The following is a 27497-nucleotide window of genomic DNA, read 5'->3' on the forward strand; positions in this document are numbered from 1 at the left end:
TGTGCACTAATAATCTATGTTACAATGAACGATTTATACTATCTGTGGCTGCCAACATGGAAGCAACATTTTTTAGTGAATTTACAGCCAAGAACTACGTGCTCTGCAATAAATCTATGGAGAATTCTGGAAAACTTCAAAAGTGCCGGAGATTTCTTGGCACTGGGGAAACCCACAAGGCAGCAGATAAAACACTTCTGGCAGCATAGATGAGAGTGGTAGGAAAGAACAAGTGGCAAAACTGAATATATGTCTGAATATAACTAAATATAATGTAAACGCAAGCTCAGACAAAGGGGACTCTCATACAGGTTGCTGTAGATACCAGTGTTAAAGATTTATGTTATTTAGCTATAAAAATGTATGAATAAGTTATACTTCATGATCACAAAGTTTATAGAAGAATACTCTGATAGACACTCACTGTGAGATACGCTCACAGGAAAATGTTAAGGGTCAAAGATCATTCCATTTGGCAGAGAAGAAAGCCAATGGCATCATTACTGATAAGTATTACAAGTATTAAAAAGAGTCTCTCTCAGAATACTATACAGGTAGCTTTGAGAGCCCAGTGCTGAAACTGGAAGATCTTACATCCCAGATATACCATCGGGATTGTACATTTTTGTTTTTTGTTTTTTAAAATGGACTCAAAGCCAGTTTTGAAAGAGATTGGATGGTAGGGATCTATGCTAAGCAAGAGAACATTGTTATTTTATCAGAAGAAGGTGAAGTGTTAGTTATCATTAATACATTGTATGTGAATTTATATGTACCTTGAATAAATCTGTTCTTGTAAGTTGATCTGAATCATTCAGATCTGACACAGATTTAGATAAAATTAGTTTTTATAAACTAAGGGGCAGATTTACCAAAATGTGAGATTAGAGCTCACCACAGAAAGAAATCACCCTCTTTATATTTATTCCTATGGGATTTTTATAGATGTATTTATCAAATGGTGAACTTTAACTTTCTCTCACCTATTAATAAGTATAGGTATGGGATCCCTTATCCAGAAACCCATTATCCAGAAAGTTCTGAATTACACAAAAGTCATCTCCCATAGACTCCATTATAAACAAATAACTCTAATTTTTTACAATAATTTTTTTTTCTCTGTCATAATAAAACAGTACTTGATCCCAACTAAGATATAATTAATCATTATGCATGGATGCAAAACAAGCCTATTGGGTTTATTCAATATTTTTAGCAGACTTAAGTTATGGGGATCCCAAATACAGAAAGATCCCTTAATCGGTAAACCCCAGGTCCCAAGCAACAAAATTACATTTATACAAGTATAAATGTATGATGTACATCCATGAACCTTAGCTACCTAAGAACACACCTTTTATAATTTTTATTATAATAATATAATACAGAGGTTCCCAAAGTGTGGGTTAACCCCCTTGGAAATCACAAAGTAGGAGATAGTGGTCCAAACTCATGAGAAATAATAACATGACTATTAAAAAAAAAAAAAAAAAAAAATCTGTAAGTGCCCGTGATAAAATATTGGACATAAAAGGGGTGTTAGGAACTTGAGCCAAAAAATATTCTGATACAATATTTGTGTGGTATAATTTTGGCAAACTATTGAATTAAAAGAAAATTCCATAGCTTAATGGTATAACATTTATTATGGCATTTTGCCTTCAGCTCTCCTTGTATGACATTGCAAGGACCTCCTTTAGAAAGGTAAACCACACGTAAGATTTATCAGTCTAATTAAACCTGTCATATTCAAAATAGCACCATAAGCTAAACCAATTTGGATTCTCACCAGGATCTTAAGAAATCAATATACCTTAACAAATAATAAAAAGGCTTTAAATAATCCAGCCCCAATTCAATTAATGTACAAAGCTGGTTAAATGCACATGTTAAATGCACAAATGTAATGAACAGCAAATAGGACAATAATGGAAAAACTATGTTTAAATAGTTAAAATACTTACAGGTTTCATTTTCAAAGAGGTTTTTTTTTCAGGTCTGTGTTATAGCATTACTCTTTGGGGACAAGAACATTTTGAATGCGGATAGGTGTCTTCTGTTTCTTTTAGCTAAGTTGGGTATGTAAATACGTTTCTGCTATCCCAGCATATCCCATAGCACATAACTTGCAAAAGAACAGCAGTCAAGGGAACCAAGTGCTAAGATGTAATTACATTGAACAACAACTTTATCATTCATATTCTGTCATGCTTACCCATGCACAACTAATTAATGTGATGCTACTATACACACACTATTTCTTTGCTAAATGTATGGGAAACAGAGGATATAGCTTGTAGTGATGAGCAGATTTTTTCAGCAGACATGGGGGCTGATTTACTTACCCACGAACGGGTCGAATGGAGTCCGATTGCGTTTTTTTCGTAATGATCGGTACTTTGCGATTTTTTCGTATGTTTTGCGATTTTCTCGGATTCTTTACGAATTTTTCGGATCCAATACGATTTTTGAGTAAAAACGCGAGTTTTCCTATCCATTACGAAAGTTGCGTAAAAAGTTGCGCATTTTGCGTAGCGTTAAAACTTACGCGAAAAGTTGCGCATTTTTCGCGTAAGTTTTAACGCTACGCAAAATGCGCAACTTTTTACGCAACTTTCGTAATGAATACGAAAAACTCGCGTTTTTACGCAAAAATCGTATTGGTAACGAAAAATTCGTACAGAATCCGAAAAAATCGCAAAACATACGAAAAAGTCGCAAAATGTTCGTTTTCAAGTCGGAACTTTTCCAATTCGGGTCGGATTCGTGGGTTAGTAAATCAGCCCCATGGTTTTGCAGCAAATTTCCACATTGGCGGATTTTTTTGTGAAGTGTTTTTTTGTGAAACAGGCGCAAAAATTCACTGCAGTAAAATTTGCAGTGCGTCAAAAAAATGACAAAGTGATGTGCACGACAATGTGCTATTTTCTGTGTTTTGCTCAGTATATATATACTTATTTACATATCTCCATTTTTACAATTTGGTCTTGGTTTCGATTGACTGAGTTTTACCGTACATATATGTTAAAGTTGTAAAGAATGTTTCTGCTCTGCATATTTGCATATACATGAGTGGGAGTTGGCATATTGCTTGCATTAATGGAAGTAGCGCCATTTCTGCAATGAGTCAAGGTGAGAAACTTGCCTTATATGGAACTTTACCAGGAGCAGCAATGAGCAAATTTGATAAATGGTCAGTGATAGGGACCAGGGACTACTAGCAAGTAGTAGCCCTAATAGCTTCTACTTGTCCAAAATAGCAGTAGCAACTTTTTTGCTTTTTGCTGTATTCAGACTGGGGCTGTACCCTCAGGGGCCTCCACCCCTCAGCATCATTCTTATTTGCAGCCACAAACAAACAGGGAGAGGTAATCAGTCAGTGGGGCCCTCAGTTTTTTTCCCAGTGTCCCACCATTCCAGTCTGACCCTGGCTGTAGTATGGACCTTTACTTTTCAGCTTGCATATTTACTGATCCCAGTTCTCCCATCTTATAAGTTATATCTTTTTAAATTGTAGTGCACATCTACTACTTAGCTTAGTATCCCATACACTTTGTGCACTTACCTTTTGATCAAGTATTATGTAATAAAAGGCAGTTTAATTGCCCAGGAGCAGTAACCCATAGCAACCAATCAGCAGGTAGAATTTACTGGTTACCTGTTTAAAAGCAAACATCTTATTGTTTGCTATGGTTTATTGCTACTGGGCAAACTTAGTGTCTTTTATTACCGTTATACTTGAGTATAAGCCGATCCGAATATAAGCCGAGGTACCTAATTTTAAGAAAACTGGAAAAACTTACCGACTCGAGTATAAGCCTAAGGTGGGAAATGCAGCAGCCACTGCTAAGTTTCAATAATCAAATAATTAATATAGGACACTCAGTGTAAAATCCTGTGAACTCTTCATAAATATATAATGTTGGCAGCTGCAGATTAGGGAAAGGTGGATGGAGGACCCCTTGACCCTCCTACCTTGAAGCTGCCATACTAAGTATCAGAATCTTAGACCCTTTATTAATATAAACCTGTAGCCATCAAAGCAAGGCAAATATACCCCAGTAATAGGGCAGCAGGGCATATATATGCCATGGAGACTGAGCAGCTGGGCATATATATATACAGAGTAGCAAGGTACATATACCACAATGCAGCAGGGCATATATATACAGAGTAGCAAGGTACATGTACCACTATGCAGCTGGGCATATATATACAGAGTAGCAAGGTGCATATACACAAACACTGGAGTAAGGGGCACTATAGCCAAAAACACTTATAACCATTATATATCTCATTGGTCCTTACACTTCCAATCTATCCTGTGCTGACATTCGTCTCAATGCTGTCAACTATATACTATTTCACATATTTTGGGGTATGTACAACAAAGTATATGTAGATCTTGCACATGTTGGAGGCCATGTTTGGAAAGTCCCATTTAGCCCACTGGCCCCCAGCTTTTAAGCTCTGCATGTAAAAAAAAAATAGGTGACATATTTTTTTACCTTACAAAATAGGTTGTTATAGATTATTATTTCATGCTATGTTTGCATCTGTGATTGCATTACCAATATGAATTTGAAAATATATTCTCAAGAACCCTGTCATATCCATGTACAAAATGCTTAAGCGTGGCATACAGATTATTGATCCAGAGTCCCACTGGTCATTTAGCCCGCGTCCGCGGGCAGACACGGGGGAGACGAATGTCAGCGCAGCATATATCGACTCGAGTATAAGCCGAGGCTGAGTTTTTCAGCACATTTTTTGTGCTGAAAAACTCAGCTTATACTCGAGTATATACGGTACATATGGTAGATAGCGGAATCAAGCTAGTAGACCCCCTGGCTGTGTTGGTCAGTTCTTTCTGGCAATCAAAATTTATGCTGAACCCTTATATCTGATATTTGTTATCCAATATTTATTAAAGCCAGAAATCAGAAACTGGAGAGGATGGCAGTTAAGTGTTAACTTTTTTTTTTTTTTTTTGACTGAACAAAGTTTTGTTTGATCTCTTTAGACCCTTGAGTGCTTTTCCACTTATCATTAGCCACAGGTACACAAACATACCATCAATTGCTTTACAAGATGTCAACAAGGCATATTTGTCAGCGTGAAAGACAGCGACCAATAAGCTCAGATGAATTTTATTATGAGATAAAATATTTGCTTTTTTGTTGTCTTTAACCTCAGGGAGTTTTACCAGTGCTGAATTCCAGGGCATGAAATATGAAACTCAATTTGTTAATGCAAATATTTGTCAGCTGATTGTATATAAAAAATAAAGTTCTACAATATCTCTAACAAATATGACACATAAAATTTGATGAAGCCTCATTTTTATTTTATAATGCATTTCCAGTCCTTTCTGTAATTATGTTTATAGCCCCATGTGTGATTCCTGCTCAGGCAGCACTCTGATAAATCAGTTAGGCGCAGAGATAAAAACATACATTGCATTGTGATCTGTGATCCACAGCGGATTTGGCACTTTTGCACCAAAGGCGCAGACTGCTTAGGGTCTGCTTTTGAACTATTTAGGCAGTGATTCTGTAGCCTTTCATGTCACAGTGTTTGACATGATACATACGTATTAGTTTGTGATGTATATACTGCAGGTAAGGCAGGTAATGTCAGACATGGTGTATTCTCGGCAAGCCGAAAAACAATACACCCCGCTACTGTAAATGCGTCCTACATGTGCCTGCACTGGAATGAATGAGATACGCTCGGGTGCAGGCACATGTAGCCGAAATACGCATAAAAACGGGAGAGAATGCAAAGTCTCGCAAAGCGTATCTCATTCATAACAAGGGGACTCCTCAATTGAGCCTTTGCCTTGAGGCACGCCACTGAACCCCCTTGTTACATACCTTAATGATACACCGGAGACAGAGGTGGAGAAAATGGCCACAGCATTTATTCACATTTTATCAAATAAATAGGACCTTGCCAGCCTAACCCAAGTCAATATTCTAAAGCCAGAATTCCATAAGAGGTCGCTACTATGCTCTGCCGTTTCTTGCTGAAGACTTGAATGAGTATTAGACTGCCTCTACCTACAGAGAGGATGGCCCGAACTCTGCTACCAGCAGGAGCTGCATTACCAACCATGAGAGAAGTTTAGCAGCCTTGCTGCCAGCCCTGGATCTGCAGTGTCTCGATGATAGGAAATCCAAGCAGGCTGTCACCTAGCACAAGCAGTAGTAGCGTCTGTATCTATCAATCTACCGCACAGTCTCAGGAGAGAATCTCCTTTTTTCCTCTGCTAAAATTACCCATGCAGTACTCTGGCAAGGTCCTACTGCTGCTGTGACAAATAAAACTTAAAATATATTTTCATATATCCACAGTTTTGATCCAGAGGAAGGCAAAAAACCCAACCTGAGCCTGTTGCCAATAATGCCTCAAGAGGATCAAGCAATCGTAGTTAACATGAATTAAATACAAAGCTGACTCTCAAGTTTATACTGTATAAAGATACAGAGAGCACAATATAACAATGCATTCAGGAAAACATCCACATTCAGTTACTAATTGATAATATGAGAACAAAAAGAAGAGAAACTCCTGACATTTTGCAAAATATGCAAAAAGGGGGAGGGTGGTTGGGATGTTTCTACCTGCTCAGAAGATAAGGAAATGAGTGCTTCTTTTTCTGAGATTACATCCTCTCTCATCTCTTTCTCCACCCCCAAGCCAGCCTTCTCCTTCCTTAACTCTTTCCTTCTCACCTAATCACAGTTGCACCTGGTTCTCCCAATCTCTAAACATAAACCAGCATAATCTGGCTGCAGGTTATTCAGAACCTTTGTCATGCAGCCCCTGCACTTATAGCTCCAGGGCTTTCCTTTCCGGTGCAGGCACAAGGGTATAGCTTTCCCTTAAAGACAGAGCCTATATAAAGTAATGCACGTGCCCTTTACAATACACACACAACATCTGAGCATGTCATTGCCGGCATTGGTAACACAGACACATCTCTTTCCCATGAAAGTCTATAATGTAAGCAGTATCTGTACTTATTCTAGTTCTGATGCCCTGATGGGCCTTACTAACTAACTAGTTTATTGTGTCATCAATCAATATTTAAGCTGTTACCTTGTATTAACAATAAATGTGAAAATAGGAATGACAACAATGAAAAGGTCACCAAAGGCACTGATTAGAAATTATGTTTGTTTAATTTAAACCCTCCAGCACAGGCTAACATCTTTCTGTATCAGTTCTGCACTTGATTAATATTAGGGGCTGACCATGTTGTGAACGAAGCCATTACTGGCATGCTGTGTTCTATTTTCTTCCTTTATTGACATGTTTAGATCTCATTGGTAGCCAGCTAGCTTTATGGTTCTTTGACATGAAGTTACAGAATGTATTATTAAAATGGCCTTGTCAATGGTCTTCTGCCAATGAAATTCTTATTTTTATAATCCCTTTTCCTTTCTAGACCAGCTTGAATGGTGCTATGCTATTTTTTTGTGTTTATTTTGATCCTTAAGGTTTACAGTATAGCATTGGTATTGGTTATGCAACACTTTACAGAAACAGTTAATCATTCCAATCATTTCCTTGCCCAGGGCAGCTTACAAACTAGGGTCAATATCAAATTCACGCAACACACAAGGGTGAATTTCATCAGGAGCCAATTAACTTAAATACATTCATTTGTTAAGATTTTAACTGTTGATTTGTAGCAGGCATCCAAATTGGGCTTTTTATTCCTGTGCCAACTCCTTGGTGACCTTGGGCAGCAAGATTTAATTGACAGGATCGACAGGAACTCTGTTCTGTTTGGGTGCTTTGCAACGCGAGAGCTGTTCATTGTGACTTTTTACTAATATTATAATTTGCAAATGTACAACTTTGTAGTATAAACACCTGCTAACCAGTTTTAAGCACAATGTTTCTGATTTCAGTCACTATTACAGATTTAAAACTGCTAAATTGAAAAAAGATCAAATGTTATTAGTAATTTGAAATATGATCCATTAAATCTTCCAGAATGAGGTAATATTGCAGAATAAAAGTTTGCTAGAGGGTCAGGGCATTTGTCTTAATGAAAACAAATGAAACTAGTAATAGGGAGGTCTGCTGTGCCAGCTTTGTACATAATTATATGATATCTTATAAACCTTCAGGGTACAATAGCAGGTTAATGCAGAGCTTGCCTGACCCACTTCCAGCATAAACTGGAAAAGAACAGAGAGAAGAAGGCATAAGTGCAACCTCCCTGCGAACAGAGATCACAAGTGTCAGCTTTTTTACATTTATTTTTATACATTATCTTTAACAAAAAACCATCTAATCTATATTGCTCATCATTTTCTATTTCTTAATGGTGTCTATAGAGTTATGGTATAATAAGACCAATGGTATTGCTTTTATTAAATATCCCAGCATTTTGTGGAGTAACCCACTAAATACCTAAGTTAATATAAACACACAAATGGGATTTGATATCCAGTGACCCACATAGCCTATTCATTTCTTGGCCACTTTGCTTTTTTCTTTAATTGTAAGACTGTACCTTATTCATGGCATTAATAAGCCAGTATAAAGCTACATGGATAGCAAGAAAGTCCATTTGGCTTTTTGTGCTTAAAACATTTTGATGTTACACATTAGAAAAAGACCCCATATCCAGAAATCACCAGGTCCCAATCATTTTGCATAGCTGTAATACAATTTCTTTGCCTTCCTCCAGGGAAATATCCTGATGAGCATTTTAGATAACAAGAAGTGATATGGGGAAAGCTTTACCATTAAAATTAGAACTACTGTGAATTAACATAATCTAAAAGAAGTTCTTCCATATAGAAAGAAAAACGAAATTGCTGCAAAAAAAACAGCGGGAATGTCATATATTATGCAGAAACCTGTTATGCAGAAAGCACTAATTTACAGTGATGCCACTTATCATATTGCCCTATTTCAAGGAGTTCCCTTATTTTTGCTTATTGTCTGTAATAATTAGACAAACCCCCTGCATTTGATGTTAAATAAGAAAGAGTAAAACCCCTTTCCATGGGGCAAAACAATACTTTTTTATGTTAAATGTTTTGGTTTTTTTAGTAGCACATACTTCACATTATAGAAAGACCCCTTATTTGGAAAACCCCAGGTCCCAAGCATTCTACACAATAGCATTTATATATTCTGGTTGTTATGTCAAATACATTACTATTTGTTGAAAGTGAAAAGCATAAAACTCAACTTTTTCACCTACCTTTTCCAAAGCGTGCATCATAAAAATTGCACACACATGATTTTATAGGCCTAGAAAGCTTGTAACTTGGAAGAAGATCTCCTTAGGTAATGTTATGGTAGAAATAACTGCACAATAAAACTCAAGAGAAGGGAACCAGGAAATCTATAAACACATAAAAGGCAAAAGATACACTTAATAGTTTGTAATCTCTCACACACACATATAGTGAAGAAGATTTTAGCAAAGATGTTTCACATTTGTACATATGGAACACAACCATTTATATATTAACACTGCATGGTTATGTTCTGTTTGCCAGTACACAATGCTTCGTTAATGTGATGCCCTGAGTAGAGTATTCTATGTAGAATATAATTCAGCATATGATGCTGAACCTAAATCCTTACTGCTAAAGGGGAACTCATTGGTTTCATACATGAGCTCTACAGAGTGAAATCATAGTGGGAGTGACTCACTTGCACAGGTTGAGCTTGTAAAGTTTCTACCCATAAATGGTGGACATTCATCAGGAAAAAACAACTGGGAAGGCCTTTAATCCAATAAATCAGGGCAGACTTTATTAAAGCAGCTCCACATGGGGGATGGCAAAATTTAAGAGGTCAAATGCACAACTTATCCGATTTCATTGTACCTTAAGTTACATTCTAATAATAATAATAATAACCTCACAGCATTTACACCTTTCTGTCTCTAAAGCCTTTAGTACCACTGTCCTGTATAAATGCACTAGCAGAGTGTTTCAACAATCATCTGGTTGAACTAAACATTGCCCAACTACATGTTACATAAAATATTTATTTCACCTTCTTCAAACTACTAAGCATTATGCAGCAGAATTTATTAGTGTGTGGAAGATATGTATGACGACTAGTCATCAGAATTTGGATATATGTAGTGAAGATGTTACAGTAGTGCCCCCTAATGTGCAGAAAGATGCACAAATCATTCAAGTGTATACAGTAACTCAGGGATGCCCAACTTTTTAACCCGTGAGCTATAATCAGATGTAAAAAGTGTTGGTGAGCAACATAAGCATAAAAAGAAGTTCTTTGGGTGTGCTGAATAAGGGCTGTGATTGGCTATTTGGTAACCCCTGTGGACTGCTGGCCTGTTGGAGAATCTGCTTGGAGTAAAACTGTGTCTCTGTGCTTCCAAAACTTGCCTCCAAGCCAGAAATTTAAAAATGTGCACCTGCTTTGATGCCACTGGAAGCAACATTAAATGGGGATGGTGAGCAACATGTTGATGCACACAACTTTTTTTTTAATGCAACCAAAACTTTTTGACATGACCGCAACGTTTTTGATGTGACCACAATTTTTCCCTCACTTGGGGAATTTTTGTCACAGCAAATTTTTGCAGCAGTTTCATTAAAAAAATTCACCTATGGCAAATGTGGAGTTTCGCAGCAAATCCATGCCTGCCGAAAAAATTTGTTCATCCCTACACATATTACATTTTAGTAAGAAGCCAAATGTGTTGGAATGCTTTATACATTCAAGTATTTCAGTGGGGTGCTCAGAAGCAGCACTGAGCACTAACACCCATCTGAATCATTAATCCTTGATGATCTTTGATGTACATTCAGGGATAACAATTTGGTCAATTTCCATCTAGCATGTGTGATACATTATTAAAAGTGAAATAACTGATATAGATTGAGCCCTATTTGGAGGTGCTGGAAACAGCAGAACTTTTTGCTCTTGTACAATCACCTGTTAAATAAAACTGTATTTGGAAAGTTCACTCATTTTTGTTCACAGATACACGGATGCAACTGTCAATTTGCCATTGTTTGGCTGATTTAAAATGCATTTGTAGGATGGAATATAGAGATCAGTTCCCAATTCCAGCTGAATATCTCTTTTATAATTTCATAAGCTGTATGATACAGTTATCTATAGCTTGTTATATACATTTATTTTATTCAGCAATGTGCACCGAGTCTGTATTTGACTATATACATTGTTGTCAATAAGTATTTCTTTTCTATACATAATCACAGCATTGTAGCTTCCAGAGGAGCTTGCAGCTAACTCCAGCACAATATGTTGCTGACAACAATGTTCCACTGCCACTTTAGTTTGTAATGATGAAAAGCTTTAAGCGGCAAAGCCGGGAAAAACAGCATTATATTACATAGAAAAAACCTCTGTAAAAGTACTACAGCCAAGACACTTCGATAAATAACCCTTTTTGTTCGTAGGGACTTTTCTCTTGGGCAAAACTCTCCTTTCATGGAATAATCCAATCAAAAGACAGATTACAATAAATCATTTTTATTACTAATTAACACACAGAATGTACTTTTAATATTCAGTAAAACTAGGATAGCAGTTGCACCTGAGGCAAATTTACTGGGGATTTTTTGGATGAAGAAAATACCCAGAAAAAAACAAATTTTTTCATTCTTATTTTAATTGAATACCTTTTGCATAATTGGGCATTTTAAATCTTGTAATAAGAATTGTGGTACATCTGAAACCATTTAAAAGCGCTATTGGTTTGCTAACTGTAGTACACAAATGTTTACATAGCTCAGGAAAGGCACAAACCTCCATGTTTTTAAAACGTTGCACTCTAGCACTTGTAGCATCAGATATAATAAATGACCCCTACAACCTCTTCAAGCTGACACAGCCTCCTTATAGGGAAAAGAGGGTTCTCTTTAGAGGATCAACCATAATCTTCTGTAATATGAATAACCTCAACCTGGGAGTTTTTATTTATTGAAAGGAATCCAAAGGCCTCTAGTCTGAGTTCTGGGCAGAGGTCAGGGCAGGGAAAAGACAGCAGAAATCCATATAACAAGCAGAGGTCAGAATCAAGAGATGAGTCTGTGAAACATGGATTAGGCGGGTGCTACAATGAAACAGGTGTCAGCTTTATCATGGGGAACTGAGAAGTGTGTCAATAGGCATGAAACCATTGTGCCCGAGTGCATGCCTGAGCTACAGGAAGCTGTGATGAAAACCAGCCGTGCTAACTAGGGCACCAGAGAACCCAGGACAGAACCTAACATGATATTAAAAGAGGCTCATATAATTCTATTTGTAGTACATGACCTTTTATATATCTTAAAATCAAATATGCCTCCAGTTTCTGTTATTAAGATTACATAACATGATCCAAAAGAGCACATTTTGCTAAATCTTCTTCTAGAATAAACACTCATGGAGCCAATTTAAAAGCCTGTTTTCCTTGGATGCTCTGGCAATTCCATTACGCCAATCAATATCTGCATAATTAAAATCTCCCACGATTAAAGCAACACTGACACATCACTTCTGTGAAGCTTTTCTGGCAGCTGCAAATGTCCAACTTACTCCTTCATTAGTAACCAAAGGGCACTAGTAAGTGAAGTTTAAATAGAAGCTGCTACAAAATTACAGGAATACCAGATCACGTGATATTAAGCATAATTACTAAAAGGAAAATGGACTGTGCTGAACTGACTGCAAATTAATATATACCAAGGAGTCTACTCTTTTACCCTCACAAGCCCAGTAGAGTGCTTGTCCCTCATTCCTCCAATTGCTGGAAGTCAGATTTCTCTGTTAGACCATCAACGGAAATGTTCCAGTTGTACCTAACATTCAAACAGGAACAGTAATAATTTCTATAGAAGAACCATGTGAATGTTTGCCTACTGTTTACTTTCTAAATTATTATTTTTTTTTCTGGTAAGTTTCTTGCCATTGCCTTCAAGGCAGTTTACTTCACAGTAGCAGGGTTTCTGTTATTTACTGTGACAGTCCGCTGGCTGCGGTTCCCTGGGCTGTCACTACATGCACCACAAATCATTTTTCACCCTGTCACCTCTGAGATGGCAATTTTACAGCTGGCAGCTTTAATCATGTTAAATGTGCAAGGTGCACTTTGTTGTATGTGTAGCTTTTCAGGGGAACTATTTGCAAAATGCCTCACATCACAATTTCCAGTTCATCACACTAAGGATGTGGCAAACAGTTGTGCAGTCTATGTGTTTGCTTCTCTGTATTAGGAGAAGAAATTATTTATGAGTTCAGTTAGTAGGATGCTTAAAATATATGTAATATTCATTAGACTTTTGCACTGAGCAATAGAAATTGTCACACGAGTCTTTGCATTTCAACTGGAAACAAACTTTACGGGTAGCGGCGGAACAAGCAGAATGGCTTCCAACTCTTCCCTCAAACTTTTCTAGAAATTGCATTTTCACTTACAACACAGGGGTGCCTAATTCTCATAGCACAGTAACAGAAAATTACCAGTTGCTCAAGTATTTTTCTACTTATGTGTATGCGTTATGCTAAAAATAACTTTCCAGCCCTGGCATCTCACAGAGTTTCTTTCACTGTGTCATTTTTTTTCTTTTTCCAAATATCTACCCACTCACCCATCTGCGGATATTGTGCAGTGTAGTAAAGAATATCTTCCCAGCATGGGGAATTGTGCTACAGAGGAATTCATGCACAAATCCAAAGCAAATATGCACCATTTGTGTGTGTTTCTCTGCATTTCCAGGGAAGGATTTGAATACAAGGCAGTAGAGGAAATGCTAGTAGATTAAAATGCTATTCTGGGTCCGATTAAGAAAAAGCAAAAAGAAAAGACTGATATACACAGTCAGGCTCTCCTTCGTCTAGAGGAGTTGTAGGTGTACAGGCACATCTGTGGTGCACAACACATTTTGTAATGCATGTAACAAATTTGCTAAACACTTATTTTTTTTGGAGTTGTTTACATATTCTTTATAACCTCTAACCTGACGCAGGAGTGAGGTACAGAGCCTATTAATATTCAGCCTTTGCAGACAGTTAATTCGATAAATACTGAATGGGTGGCTGGAAAAGTGATGTTTGCTAATTTTTTGTAAATAACATACAAATTGATGTGGTAACTTCAGTGGCGCCTAATATTATAACCTAACCTGAGGCAAGACCAGGGTTCATACAGGTAGATCACCTTCTATAAAGTATCTCTTTAATCTGGAAGAGGTATAACATGTTTCTCCAGAGATTAATATCGTAAGAGGCAGAATAATTCCTGGCCTTATTTTGGAATGGAAATGAAAATACAAAAATAATAATTTGCATACATGAAGGAAATATACTTCTGCCACACTGACATTCCAGTTTTGATTCGCATTGTTATTCTTTGTAGGAGACACAGGTCTATGAACTCTCAGCGGTGAGGCAGACATTGCAAGCTGATCTTGAGACATCAATTAGACGTATTGCAGATCTTCAGGCTGCACTAGAAGAAGTGGAATCCAGTGATGACAGTGACACTGAAAGGTAACTAATCAATGTGCAGGAAAAGGCAGTCTTAAGTAACATATATTGTACCAATGTCATTTTAGTTCTTTTCCACCCTTTCTTCTCCCCATCAATTTGCTTTGTGTATTTATCCTCTACTTTCCTTATTGTCTTCTCTTTCATCTCATTTTCCCCTTTGCCTGTCATCTTTCAACTTTCAACAAGTCCCTATCTAGATACACTGCAGCTGTGCACCAACAAATAATTTAGTGACTGTAGGGAAAGAACAGTGGCAGGATAGAAGATCACACGAGTTTGTCTGACAATATTCAGGTTACCAATGTAAGATTTTAGGAAGAGCCTGAAAAATGAATGGGAATGAGACCAAAAGCCTCCTCCATTACTGTGATTTATTAGGCTCATCCTATGAATTACTAAGAAATGTAAAATACTTTCAATTTGTTAGCAAATTAAAACAATTCTTTCTTGGGTACTTTTTGTCTCCTGAAGACAATGGCTTCAACAAGACAGATTAAAGATGTAGGATAAATTGCTCCCTGGTTCAATAAAAGCCCTGTGTTTGCATGTCAAATTTCATTTATTGCACAATCTGCTCTGAGTTCTATTTACTGAGAGCAATTTCAGGCAGTAACCATGCTGTAGAAGTTTATCAATATGTCTCGCTGTTTCTTTTTCCTTTAGCTTTCCTGTCCAGCTTCTCTTTAGAGTAGAACAGAATAGGACTGGCACACTGTACAATACCCCTATACAGAGCTTAGCCAGGTACAGGTACATTCTGATAAATGTGACCAATTTATCATTTGCCAGAGAGATTTATAAACTTTTAAACATTTTTAAACTTGGTATTTGTTTTATTCATCAGTTTATCAGTTCCTGCAGTATAACTTGGCATTCCCAAATAGTTTTCTGCACATTTTTTGATATATTTATTCTGTATATACCTTTTGGGTATGAATGGAGGGCTTTAAAATGGCATCTGTGCCTCTTAAAAATGAGGTGGGGGTTATTTATTGGGGGAACAGCATCATGCCATTATACAACTGTAGACCATTGTGTATTACTTGTAAATTACTAAATACTGTGTCAATTGTCCACAAAGTGATGGGACCTAAGAATCTGTGATATACCTTGCACTTAATCTGGTATTTATTTCTCTCTTCTTGTGCCTTCTAATTGGGTACATTTTAAATCTTTTATTTTTTAAGTCAGCAAACACTTTGTTCCCATGCTGCTCCTATTTGTAGTGCCCTGTTAGCTGACTCCCACAGTGGAAACACTCAATGCAAATCAGACTGTTCAACTAGACAGAATTATTGGAGAGAGATGCAAACTGATGTCCTGATTTTTAAAGGGTTAGTTCCCCTTTAAGTTGACTATTAGTATAAAACTCCCTATTCTTAGCAACTTTCCATTTGGTCCCCAGCAACCAGATAATTTAAAGACCCTTTTTGTTGATTATTTGCAGAACACCTTAGGTATTACTGGGAAGACTAAAAATTCCAAGAGGGAAAAACTCCTTCCTGATTGTTTACCAGGCATATTCTCTTCCTGTTTGAAATGTTTATTTCCATTATTATCAATGATATGAATTCAAACATTTCATAGCATTAAAGCTTATGAAGTAATATATTCAGTCCTATGTTATCCTCTGCTGGAGTTGATGGTACAATCTGGAAACAATAGGAATGAACCTTTTATATTATTATTGAAAGATGCCAATAGGCATATCTAAAAGCACATTTAAAAAATATTTACACTTTTGAAAGGTATTCCAGCAAATGAGTGAAGTTCTAAAGTATTCTTAATTTATACAAAGAGGTAAATGATAAGAGCAATAAGAAGATTGTGAGAGGAATCTAAGCAGCAGTGAGAATACCATAAAGAGAGAATGTAAATGTAATAGAAGCATAAATGTGAATTGGTTTGAAGGTTAGAGACAACAGGCTTTATACTCGATGGTGGTGGTAGCAAGTGTTGGGATTTGCAGAGATAATCGTTGTCATGGATATTCTACTTGTAGAAAAAATGTCAAAGCCTCTCTAAGAATAAAGTTCAACCTTAAGCAGTTATAGGCATGCATGAAACTTTCCTAAACATTGCAACTCATCATATTTAATTAGCCTACTATTCATGTTATCTGACAGCAGCTCAAGAGAGCAATGAAGTGCGTTACTGACATATAAAGACCTCGGTTATGAAACACATCAGGGTGGATTAGTTTTGCTCTGTGCTTGTGACACTTTGCTCTGCTCTCTTTATAAGCTAGAACTCATCAGCATAAAATGACTATATATATAGAATTAAAAAAAACTGTAGTGAGAGGTTAATGTTTTCCTATTGTACTCATTTATAAATGCAAATCCACCAGGGAAAAAATGGCCTTTGAGCTTCCATTGATGTTGGTCAAGTCTCCTTGACAACTTATGGTGAGTGCAAAACCGCTCATGGACACAAGGAAACTAAAGCTGCATTATGGGTAAAAATCATGTCAGTTTGTGCAAAAATGTTATACTTGTGCATATTGCACAACTCCTTAGTTACTGTAACCCCTTCTTGTCTGTAACCAAGCCAACAGCGTGCCTAGTGTAGGTTGAGAGCATGGGGTACATGCGACTCAATCCTTCAGGATGGGCCTTCGCTAAGTGGAAGTGACCAAACGGAGCTATGGTGTAGTGAAACTACAACCCACTGTAACTGTGTGCAGTGCAGAGTAACAAATTGGCGCCAGAAGGTTCTTGAAGTTGAGCAATAGAATTGGTTGATTGTCAGAGACAATCAATATTCAGGGTTATTACAATATACTCACACAGAGGAGCTATCAGGTAATTGCACAGAAGGTAGAAAAATATGGTGTCCACCCGTATAGCCCACCTCAGTCAAAGGTGGGATGGGTAAGGACCACCAACCAGCACTGCCTCCCAGTGGAGAGTAGCCTGTATCTGTATCCTCAGGGTGTCCCTTACTTGCCGAGGATCCCTCATAGCCAACTATGGATCAGGGATAAGAACTGACCTGATACCTGTGTCTTAACTGTGTCGTGTTCAAAGCAACAATGCCCGTAGGGAAGAATACTTCCAGCTACTCTCTCCTGGTTGGAGCCAAAACTGCTCTAACTAATCTCATTATCTCACTTTCCTCGAAAGTGCTCTTATAAATTATCCTGATACTTACTACTCTTCATTCATGGGGTCCCTGTCCCCGATTTCACTAGAGCTAGATGCTGACTTTAGGGTAGAAGGCTTTACTGGGGCCCTGTTGATCCCAGGCTCAGTGGAACTTTCACCTGGGTCAGCAGATGCAGCCAAAGAGGAAGACCCACCCCCTGCTAAGCAATATACTAGAGTGCCATGGGAGTGGTCTCCCTGTTAACCAATAAGACACATAAGCAAAACTATAAACTGATACATGTGTCTTTGCCCAGCAACAGCATAGACTAGGAAGTTGTAGGGTCTAAAGCCATAGGGCATGTTGACCTTATGGGTCCCTACATTATGTAAATGTCTAACCAACTATACAAATAATTGCCAGGCCTATTATACTGTATATAAACTGTCTATAGTTTCAACTAGAATGACTCTACAATAATATATACTGGTAAACAGTCATAAAATAGACAAATGGAAAACATGCACCTTGAACATGAACACCATGAATAATATTCTCAAGTCCATTCACACTGAATCATAATGACGGAAATCGCTCAGAGTGATTGTCACTTTGATTACATTCTACATGACAGAATGCTTATGTTCCAAATAAGATACTATTTTTCAAACGCAAAAATCATTTTCTGTCCATTACAATGAAGCGTATGTAAGAGTTATCAGTATAGAATATTGCAGGGCTGCCATTCTTTAAGATTGAAGCAGGAGATAAAATGACATCTTGCACAGAAATGTGTAATGTAACTACACTGGTGAATGGGTAAAAATGTTCCTTATTTAAAATCTAAATAAATAATCTTTACCACATTGCCAATAAGGAAATAACAAACATTGAAAAGTCTGTGTAACACTTGGCCGGTACAGCTGAAGAGGGGACTATAAGTTAAGTTTTCATTGGTAAGGGAATCCTATCGAATCATAAAATCCCCTAACCGTTGGTGTAAAATGAAATATTATTACACAAGATCAAACTCATACATTTGTCGGAAAAAGATAAAGAGATTGTAGGCCTAACATGATCTTACCTTACTATAAGAATGCTTTGTTTTTAAAAGTTCCATTGTTTTGTTTCTAGGGATAATGAGTCTACCATTGGCTCTGTAATGAGCATGGGCCAGACAGAAAGTGTCCGATCCTGGGTGAATTCATCAGCTAGCTGGGCATCCCCTACTGGAGGAAGTGTTGATGGTCGCTTGTCGAGACAGTCAGCATCTGATACTCAGAGTCTTCAAAGTTTAAGGTAAAAAATAATAATAATTGTTCAATAATCCTGGTTTTCAACAATGGATCATATTGTCATCATGGACAAAGCACATATTCTTGTTTGCTGTAACCTTAACTGATTTGCTAAATTTGTAGAAGTTAATCTCTTGGTTACCAAAGGCTTTATTGAATTCCTACTAAACCAATGCATCCCTCCTACTATCTATTCATGTTTACCCGCTATCTATATGAGTATAACATCAAAGGTAATTCTTAAAATATTTAACTTTTCTCCTCTTAAAAAAATGGAATGATTTATTCTAATAGTTCTAAAAGCTTTTTCTCTTGACTTAAACTGCTTAAAGAAATGTTAAAAGCAACATTGGCAACACAGGGTTGTACAGGCAGCCAGTGCTTTGCACAAAATGTTAAAATATATAGTCTCTTGTGAGATAAAGAAGAGATAACAGCTTTTAAGCAGCCATCAACTCTATAGTCCCAGCTTTTATTAGCAAGATTCATATTTTAATTTGCTGTTTAAAAGGTTCATATTTCACTGTAGCAACAAGCTCAGGAGCCTTGCTTGTGTTTCATATAGATGATCACAAAGGCCAGAGCAATATGCTAGAAAGGACATTTCATGGGAAACTGTATCTGGTTCTCTTGTACTCTTGTCATGCTTAGTCCAAGGACAATAAAAGGTGATATGAATAGTTCAGGTTTACAGGCGATGTAATGACCTGACAAATGGCTTTTTGTGAACAAGTAGATGTTTGCCTTCTTTATTTACCAGAAGTAAACAAAGAAAGACATTGCAATAAGAAAACAGACAGCCACTGGATTACAAGTCTTCTTTAACTTTGTCTTTTTGAAATTCAGGTCTCTCTGTGTCAGCCTGTTTTTAAGTAATGAAAGTCTCTTGCATGCAGTAAAAGATTACAGGGATGCATAGTTAATATCCTTTCCTGATATTGCTATTTACTCTATTATTCCAACACAACACTCCAGATGAGCCATGGAATTTATTCAAAAAAGTAATATTAATGCAGCCCTAAATAGGCCCATATTACATTACATATTTTTCCACTGCTGTTTTTAAAAGCCCTGCTAAAGTTCAAAACATTCAAACTAAATGCTGATTTTACTCAAGGGTAGCTTCTGGACACCTATCCTTTCTCCGTGTAGCTTTCTACCTGACATATAAAACAAAGAATGTAGAAAAGAAACAATATAACCTATATTCATAGTGGATGCTTTCTTTTTTATCACTGGAAAATCACCATAAATTTCTATCCAGGGAGCAGAAATCAAGAGAGGCTTCATGGACGCTTAGAGTAATTTCTCATTGGAAATGATTTGTGAAGCCTGAAATGCAATTCCTATGCTGACAAATGTCTACTGTTGCTGTAAGCTGAAAAGTAACTGCAATCATATGCTATTTACACTTTGGTTTGTGCTCAACTATAAGCAAGCTCCATGTTCAGTTTTAGCTATCAGAATGCATCCTCTGCAAGTCTGAATTTGGTGCTTTTGGAGTGTGTATATAGATGGCTTTACAGCACAGTAAATATAAAATAAACTAGTATAAACACATTGTTGCTGCTTGTAATCATACAAAAATGAACTTAAAAAATGATTTGAAGAAGAATACCTGACAAGTCCCTGACAAATATGCCATATGGTGGCTAAACCCAGTATACTGGCTCTATAGACATGTAAGATAATAGACAGCCCAACAGCTGGTAGCTAACATTGATTATATTGCACAGACACTTTATCTTAATATGATTACACACTCTGTAATGAAGTAGACAAGTAATGATCTTAAACATACCTTCAAACAACATACCTTAAACATATCCCCAAAAATGATAAATAATTCTGTCTGTGCTTTTATTGTAGTTATGTAATATTTGCTTTACGTTGAAGAACATATTATTATTCCCAAATTGAATACTGGAACTGGTGCTGTCAATAAATGACTTTTCGAGAAGGTGTGGGGGTCATTCTGATCTACACAGCCAACATTGGTCCTTGACCTTGGTCAGCTCCATATTTTCTCAGATGATCTGATGATTTGCAATTTTAAAATAGCCATCAGACATACACATGGATGAAAATATTGAAATGAAATGTGAATATATAACATTTTAATGTTTTTTTCACCAAAAACAGATAAATTACCTATCAGAAATTATTATTTTTTCTGCCACATATTAGTGGACATAATACTGGGGCTCTTTTATAAACACTGAGCAAATATGCACCAGGGCAGTAACCCATGGCAACCAATAAAATGTGTACTTTCATTGTTCAGCCTGCAGGTGGCGGAAAAAAAATGAAAAAGTAATCACTCATTGGTTGCTATGGGTTACTGCCATAGGAACATTTGCTCAGTGTTTATACATGAGCTCCAGTAATATGCCCACTAAATGTGTGGCAGAAAAACTAATGATAACTGCAAGGTAATTTAATTTTTTGGGTGAAAAAACACTAAAATGTTTGGTCAGGTCTTTAAATTGGATAAAAACTTATATCACGGCACTAGCGTTTTCCTTGTGCAAGAACTCTTGCACTCTGCTATGCACATTTACACAGGAAGGAATATAAAAATACACTACTAGCCTAGCTATATAAAAAGCATCAGTGAGTACTGAGCATTAAAATCTAATGGAGGACTACAAATCAGGCAACAAACTTTGTCTTTAGACCAATTTTGTTTTGTCACGGTTTGTATACCCTCAACCATTGTTTTTAATAAAAATGCATAATCATATGTATTAAGATTTGCCACCAGTTTGACCAGTGTAGGTATTCCTTGACACTGGGCAGAGAGTAGCAGAGTGGGGCTATTTCAATTGTCTTTGGCCTTAGCCTCCCTTGATTGCTAGTGGTTAGAGTGACTAGAGCTTGCACCTAGGCTAGCTTGGGCTTACTGGCTGATGTCATTATTATCTATCCCAATGAACTACTGGTTGGTAGTGATGAGCAAATTTTTTTGCCGGGCATGGATTTGCAGCGAATTTCCTCATTTCGCCATTGGCGAATTGTTTTGCGAAACTTCCTTGAAGATTTGTTGCGGAAAAATTAGTCGAGCGGAATTTTTTTTTGTTGCGCATCAAATTGGCTGCGGCCACATAAAAAAAGAGGCTTGGTCATGTAAAATGTGTGCGTGGTCGCGTCAAAAAAATAGATGCAGGTGACAAAAGAAAATTGCCCGACAAATGCGTTTCGCTAATTTGTCACTGTTTTGCAAATTTTCTTGCCGTTTCGCAAATTTGATGGCGAAGCGGAACGGGACATATTCGCTCATCACTACTGGTTGGTCATTATTAGCTATCACAATCAATTCTAAAGGAGCTGAAAGCTATGATAGGTAGGGTTTTTAGAAGCATCAAGCAAATTCACCCTTACCTATTGCTGCTGCCATTTAAGCAAATATATAGTCCCCAGGCAATGCAAAATAAACATGTCAGATAATTGCTCCTCAGTTTTCATGTCTTTCACATATTTTTTTGCAAAATTGTTTTTTTTTAAATGTGGACATTTGATTCTCAGTGAGCGGTTCTTGCCTGGATTTTATAAACCTACTTCATTCTGTTTGCAGATTGTAAATCATTTTTCATTTTACATGCAGCCCTTACAGAAAATAGCTAGAAATAAATTACAGCTTTTTACAGTCATTTTTTTCCTCTGCATTTTTTCCACATCTGCTAGAGTGAAAGAAAATAAAGTCTGAGATTAGAAGTAAGGCATTGCATTAGCAGTATAAAAGAAAAATAGCTATTATAGGTGAAAGCAGGTACATGCCTTTCACTAGATCCCCTTGCCACTTATCATAATGAATCTTACATTCCATAGAGGTTAAATCGTACATGTATTTAAGGTAATGGTTTTGAAAGGAATGTATTGTACACCTTGAGCTTCTGCATCCATTTTAAACACCTCATCCCTGGTGGTTTTACCACGTTTGCTCAGCAAAGGCTATGATAGGAATTACAAGATGAATCTGCTGAAACTGTTCTCATAACACATTTCCTTGGGGTGGATGGATAAAAAGACTCCTGTGAACTACACTACACACATCTGTTTTTGAAATTGTTCCCATTAAGGATTGTGTCCATTTTAACTAAGCCAAGTTTGAACATGATCAATAAGAATTAGCATTGTTACAGAAGGGAAGTATACTGCAAGTGCAAGAAAAAGATCCCTTTAGACTACTTGGATTTACAACCAGAGCATAAAATAGTACTTTAAAAATCAGTAGCCATTGGTATCATTGATTGCAATAATTACTTTCATTTACAATAGTTAGTTGCTTGGTTACATGTCCACTTGTGGGTAACATCAAGGGTACAGTCCTGAGACTCCTTATTTGTTATATGCAATGATAGTGTGGTATAAGGGCTACCTATGATAATGGGATATGCACGAAATCGAGGCTACCTTTAGGGATTCAGCAAAAAAATAAATAAAATGGCGATATTTAGCAATATTTGTATTTTAACTTAGTTTGTAAGCTCTACAGGGCAGGGACCTTCTTCCTACTATGTCTTATACCATATGGCTCTTATTCCCTGTGCATTAATATATATTTATTGTATTTATTTATTATAACACTTGTCCTCCCTGTGTGTAATTTTGTATTTTGTAAGACTGTACATCGCTGCGTGCCTTTGTGGCGCTTTATAAATAAAGTCATACATACATACATACTATTCAGCTGCACCAAATACAAACAGTTTGTAGACAATTAAAGTCAACGGTTGTGCTCACAACCGGTTTGTGCTCATTTTGTCGTGCTCAAATTTTAATAAGCAAATAAAGGTTCAGATCTGGTTTTGTATTCAGCCTAACCTTTTGTGGAAGTACTGGTATTTACCAAATCCAAAAAAGATGTGCACTAGCACTGCCAATCAAACTTGTTCAAACTTTTGCATATATAGCAGCAGAAAATTTGATTAATGTACAGTTTACAGGGGCTCATTTTCCAACACAACCACAAGGACAATGTTTTCTAATGGATGCACAATTGAGCATGCATTGATCAAAATAAGGGAAAGCTGGAAAAACTGTCAGTTTAGTTATTCCAGGGGATGTATTTATTGACATTGGTGACAATCATCATTGATGATGTTGGCCATAGCAGCCAATCAGCGATTAGATTTGAACAGTCACCTACAAGCTAGAAAACAATAGCAAAGATCTGATTTGTTGCTACAGGCAATATCACCGATGATGTTTGTCTCCAGTGTTAATAAATATGCCCACAAGTGTCTTACAGCCATAGCACCAACTGAGACAATAATGTCATTACTGATTCCATGTACCAGAAGTTACACCATGTATTAACAAAGGCAGTGACAAAGAAAGCTCTGCAGATCACAGCTTACCCAAGCAGATGCTACATTGCAGGCACTGACTACTGTACTGTAATTCTGACTATCTCCTGCATTGTGGGTAAAAGAGCATGCTGATTGGTGCCTGAATTTTGCGCTTGTAAAAATAATTTATGAACACAGAATAATGTACACAGTAAAATTTCAACTTTGTTAATGGGCACATTAATTGGCATCAAGTTCTTAGTAGCTCTTTGTCTTGAGTTTTTAGTGTGTTTACCATTTTTGCTTAAAGGGGACCTGTCACCCAGACATAAAAAGCTGAATAATAAAAGCCCTTTCCAAGTTAAACATGAAACCCAAATTAATTTTTTTAAATACCCATTGTAAAGACATTTAAAAATCCCAGCTGTCAATCATATATTGCCTGCCCCGCCTCTATGCCTAGACAATACCTTTAGCTTTCCATTCAGCACTTCCTAGATGTCACTGCACTTCACACTTTTCCCCTCCCTCCCCATCACCTAATTATGTAGCCAGTGCATGGGTATGGGCATCTGGTCCTCCAACAAGATTTTTGTGTGATGCAAAGCTTGCCTTACTAACAGTGTCCACAAAATGGTGCCTGCCTGCTGGCTGTGATTGAATAGTTCCAAGACTGAAGGCAACGAGATTTATACTATCTGTATAGTGTAAATAAGGTTTACTTTGCTCGACTAGCATAGAAAAGAATTTGGAGTTTTTTCTGAGGGTGACAGGTCCCCTTTAACACTAAACAAAAATATTGCTTTGTAAATAAACTATATAATTTACTATATTGATGATAATAGGGAATGGACTGTCATTTAGCCATATAGAAACAAAGGGGACAGTAGATATAAACAATGTCATGAGAATATGTCTTCAGCAATATTCCATTAGATGAGATCCTAGTGAGCTACAATTTTGCATATATTTTACATATTTAACTGTATGTGACATATAATACAGTCAGTGGCAGCTGGGGAGTGTGCCTGTGTGTATGCCTTGAAGCAATAGCACCATCTTGAATAGCAGCATAAAAATTAATACCATTCTTATTGAAGACTGCTAAACTTGTAAGAAAGATGATGTACATTACAATTTTACTTGAATGCTATAGAAAATTTTATAAAGAAAATGATTTGAACAGAAAAGCAAGGAACGCTATTAAGAACAAAGTGTGACAGAGACCAAATTCATTGCCCCACACTTCCCCACATTTATTAAATGTTATTAAAGATTTTGTTCTATAAATAATTTAGGGGATTACTTATAAAAATGTTTGTAAATGTTGTATTTTTTTAACAACAAGATTAAAAAGAAACTTGAATGGTACCTTATTTACTTGTTTATTAAAATCTGAATAATATAACCACTGTCAAATAAATCCTTAAAAAAAAACCTCAACTACTTTAAAGGTAAAGTAAAGGTAAAGACTAAGGGGCTGATTTACTAAGACACGAATTCGAATCCGAATTGGAAAAATTCAGATTGGAAAACGAACATTTTGCGACTTTTTCGTATTTTTTGCGATTTTTCCGGTGTCTTTACGACTTTTCGGAAATTATTGCGACTTTTTCGTTACCAATACGATTTGCGCGAAAAAACGTGAGCGTTAAAACTTAAAAGGCGCGACGTTTCGCTCAAGTTTTAACTCTACGAAAAAATTGCGACTTTTCGCGCAAGTTTTAACGCTACGAAAAAATCGCCAGATTTTGCGCAACTTTCGGAATGGCTATGAAAAACTCGTGTTTTTTCGCAAAAATCGTATTGGTAACGAAAAAGACGCGATAATTTCCGAAAAAAACGCAAAATACCGATCATTACGAAAAAAACGCAATCGGACGCATTTGGCCCGTTCGTGGGTTAGTAAATGTGCCCCTAAGTAAGCTTTTTTTTTTTTTTTTTGTTTAAATGTTTTTATTTTGTGGTTGAAAGTAAAGCATACAGAGGAGCACCTTTTGGGTTATCCCAGGGTGCCAAGCAAATTTATACATAATCATAAACATAGGGAAAGAGGAGGGGGGGGTAGAGGAAGGGGATAAAAGAGGAAAAGGCAGTTCAGGGTAAAAGAATAAATTTAAGTGATAGAGCAAGATAAAATAAAATGGGAGAGTAACCGGTAAACTTAGGGGAAGAGTTCTTGTGGGTATATGTTTGTCGAACTTTGTCCTGTAGGTAAATAATCAGGTCTTGTCTTTTGATGTTTCAGTATGTCTTCAGAAGGTATCCTTTCCAGGTTAATCTTATGGGTGTAGTGAAATATTTCTGTAAGTCATCCAGGGGGCCCAGATTTTGTTGTGAACTTTTAGTTGGCCTGTTGAGATACTTGTTAGCCTTTCCATAATTAGCATATTATCTAGTCTAGTTTTGACAGAGTTTATATCCAGAGTTGCTGATTTCCAGGCTTTGGCTATTGTTTGTTTCGCTGCTGAAAAAATGTGGGTGATTAATTTCCTCAGGTATTTATTGCCACTGGGAATGTTTTTGTTGAGCAGAGCTTCTGCTGGGCTCTTTCGTAATGAGAGGCCAGTTACTGCCGTTATTAAAGTGTAGATTCTGATCCAGTACCGTACTGCAACTGGGCAGTCCCACCAAGTGTGCATAAACGTGCCTTGTTGGTTGCATGCTCGGAAGCATGATGGGGATGCTGAAGGATACCACTTAGAGACTTTAGTTGGTACCAGGTACCATTGATGTAGGACCTTTTGGGAAGTTTCCTGAGTCAGCACATTTATGGAGCACGTGACTGTGTTTTTGAAGATGTCTCGCCAGGTATCTTCATCGAAACACAGACGCAGCGTACTTTCCCAGGTTTGTACAAATTTTAATTCCTTAATTGGAGTTAGGTGGGTTGCTGTATCGTATAAATAGGATAATGCCCCTTTAAGCGTAGTGAGTTGCAGACATAGTCTTTCGAAGGCTGTGGGTAGGGGGAATTGTTTGCCCTTATGGTGGGATCTGATGTAGCTCACTACTTGGTGGTAGTGAAGCCATTCATGTTGTGGAATTTTATAATTGTCCTGGAGTCTTGACCAAGGCAGAAGTATGTTGCTGCTGGTTAGTGAGTGTATAGTGTCTAGGTTGGATTGTTTCCACCAATGAAGAGCTCCTGATGACTGGCCTGGATCGAAATCTGGGTTGTTGATAAGGCTTGCAACTGGTTTATGTGGGGAACAGAGTTTGTAGGGTTCCTTTGATCTGTCCCAGAGTCTGACCAGATGAGTTATTATAGGATTTGTTTGTGTCTGAAGAGTAGAGTGGGTTGTCCATA

General features: G+C 37.0%; 1 protein-coding gene across 2 annotated transcripts in view; it reads left to right on the plus strand.

Moving 5' to 3' along the window:
- The window catches only part of myo18b (myosin 18b), a 281470-nt gene that overhangs the window by 241177 nt on the left and 12796 nt on the right, over window positions 1–27497 (plus strand). For both annotated transcript variants that reach the window (XM_018090002.2, XM_018090005.2), the window contains exons 41-42: window positions 14381–14514; window positions 18736–18900. In XM_018090002.2, coding sequence (XP_017945491.2) covers window positions 14381–14514; window positions 18736–18900 — 299 coding nt within the window. The remainder of the gene's footprint in view (window positions 1–14380; window positions 14515–18735; window positions 18901–27497) is intronic.

This window comes from Xenopus tropicalis, chromosome 1 (genome assembly GCF_000004195.4).
Source record: "Xenopus tropicalis strain Nigerian chromosome 1, UCB_Xtro_10.0, whole genome shotgun sequence".
Lineage (NCBI taxonomy): Eukaryota > Metazoa > Chordata > Amphibia > Anura > Pipidae > Xenopus > Xenopus tropicalis.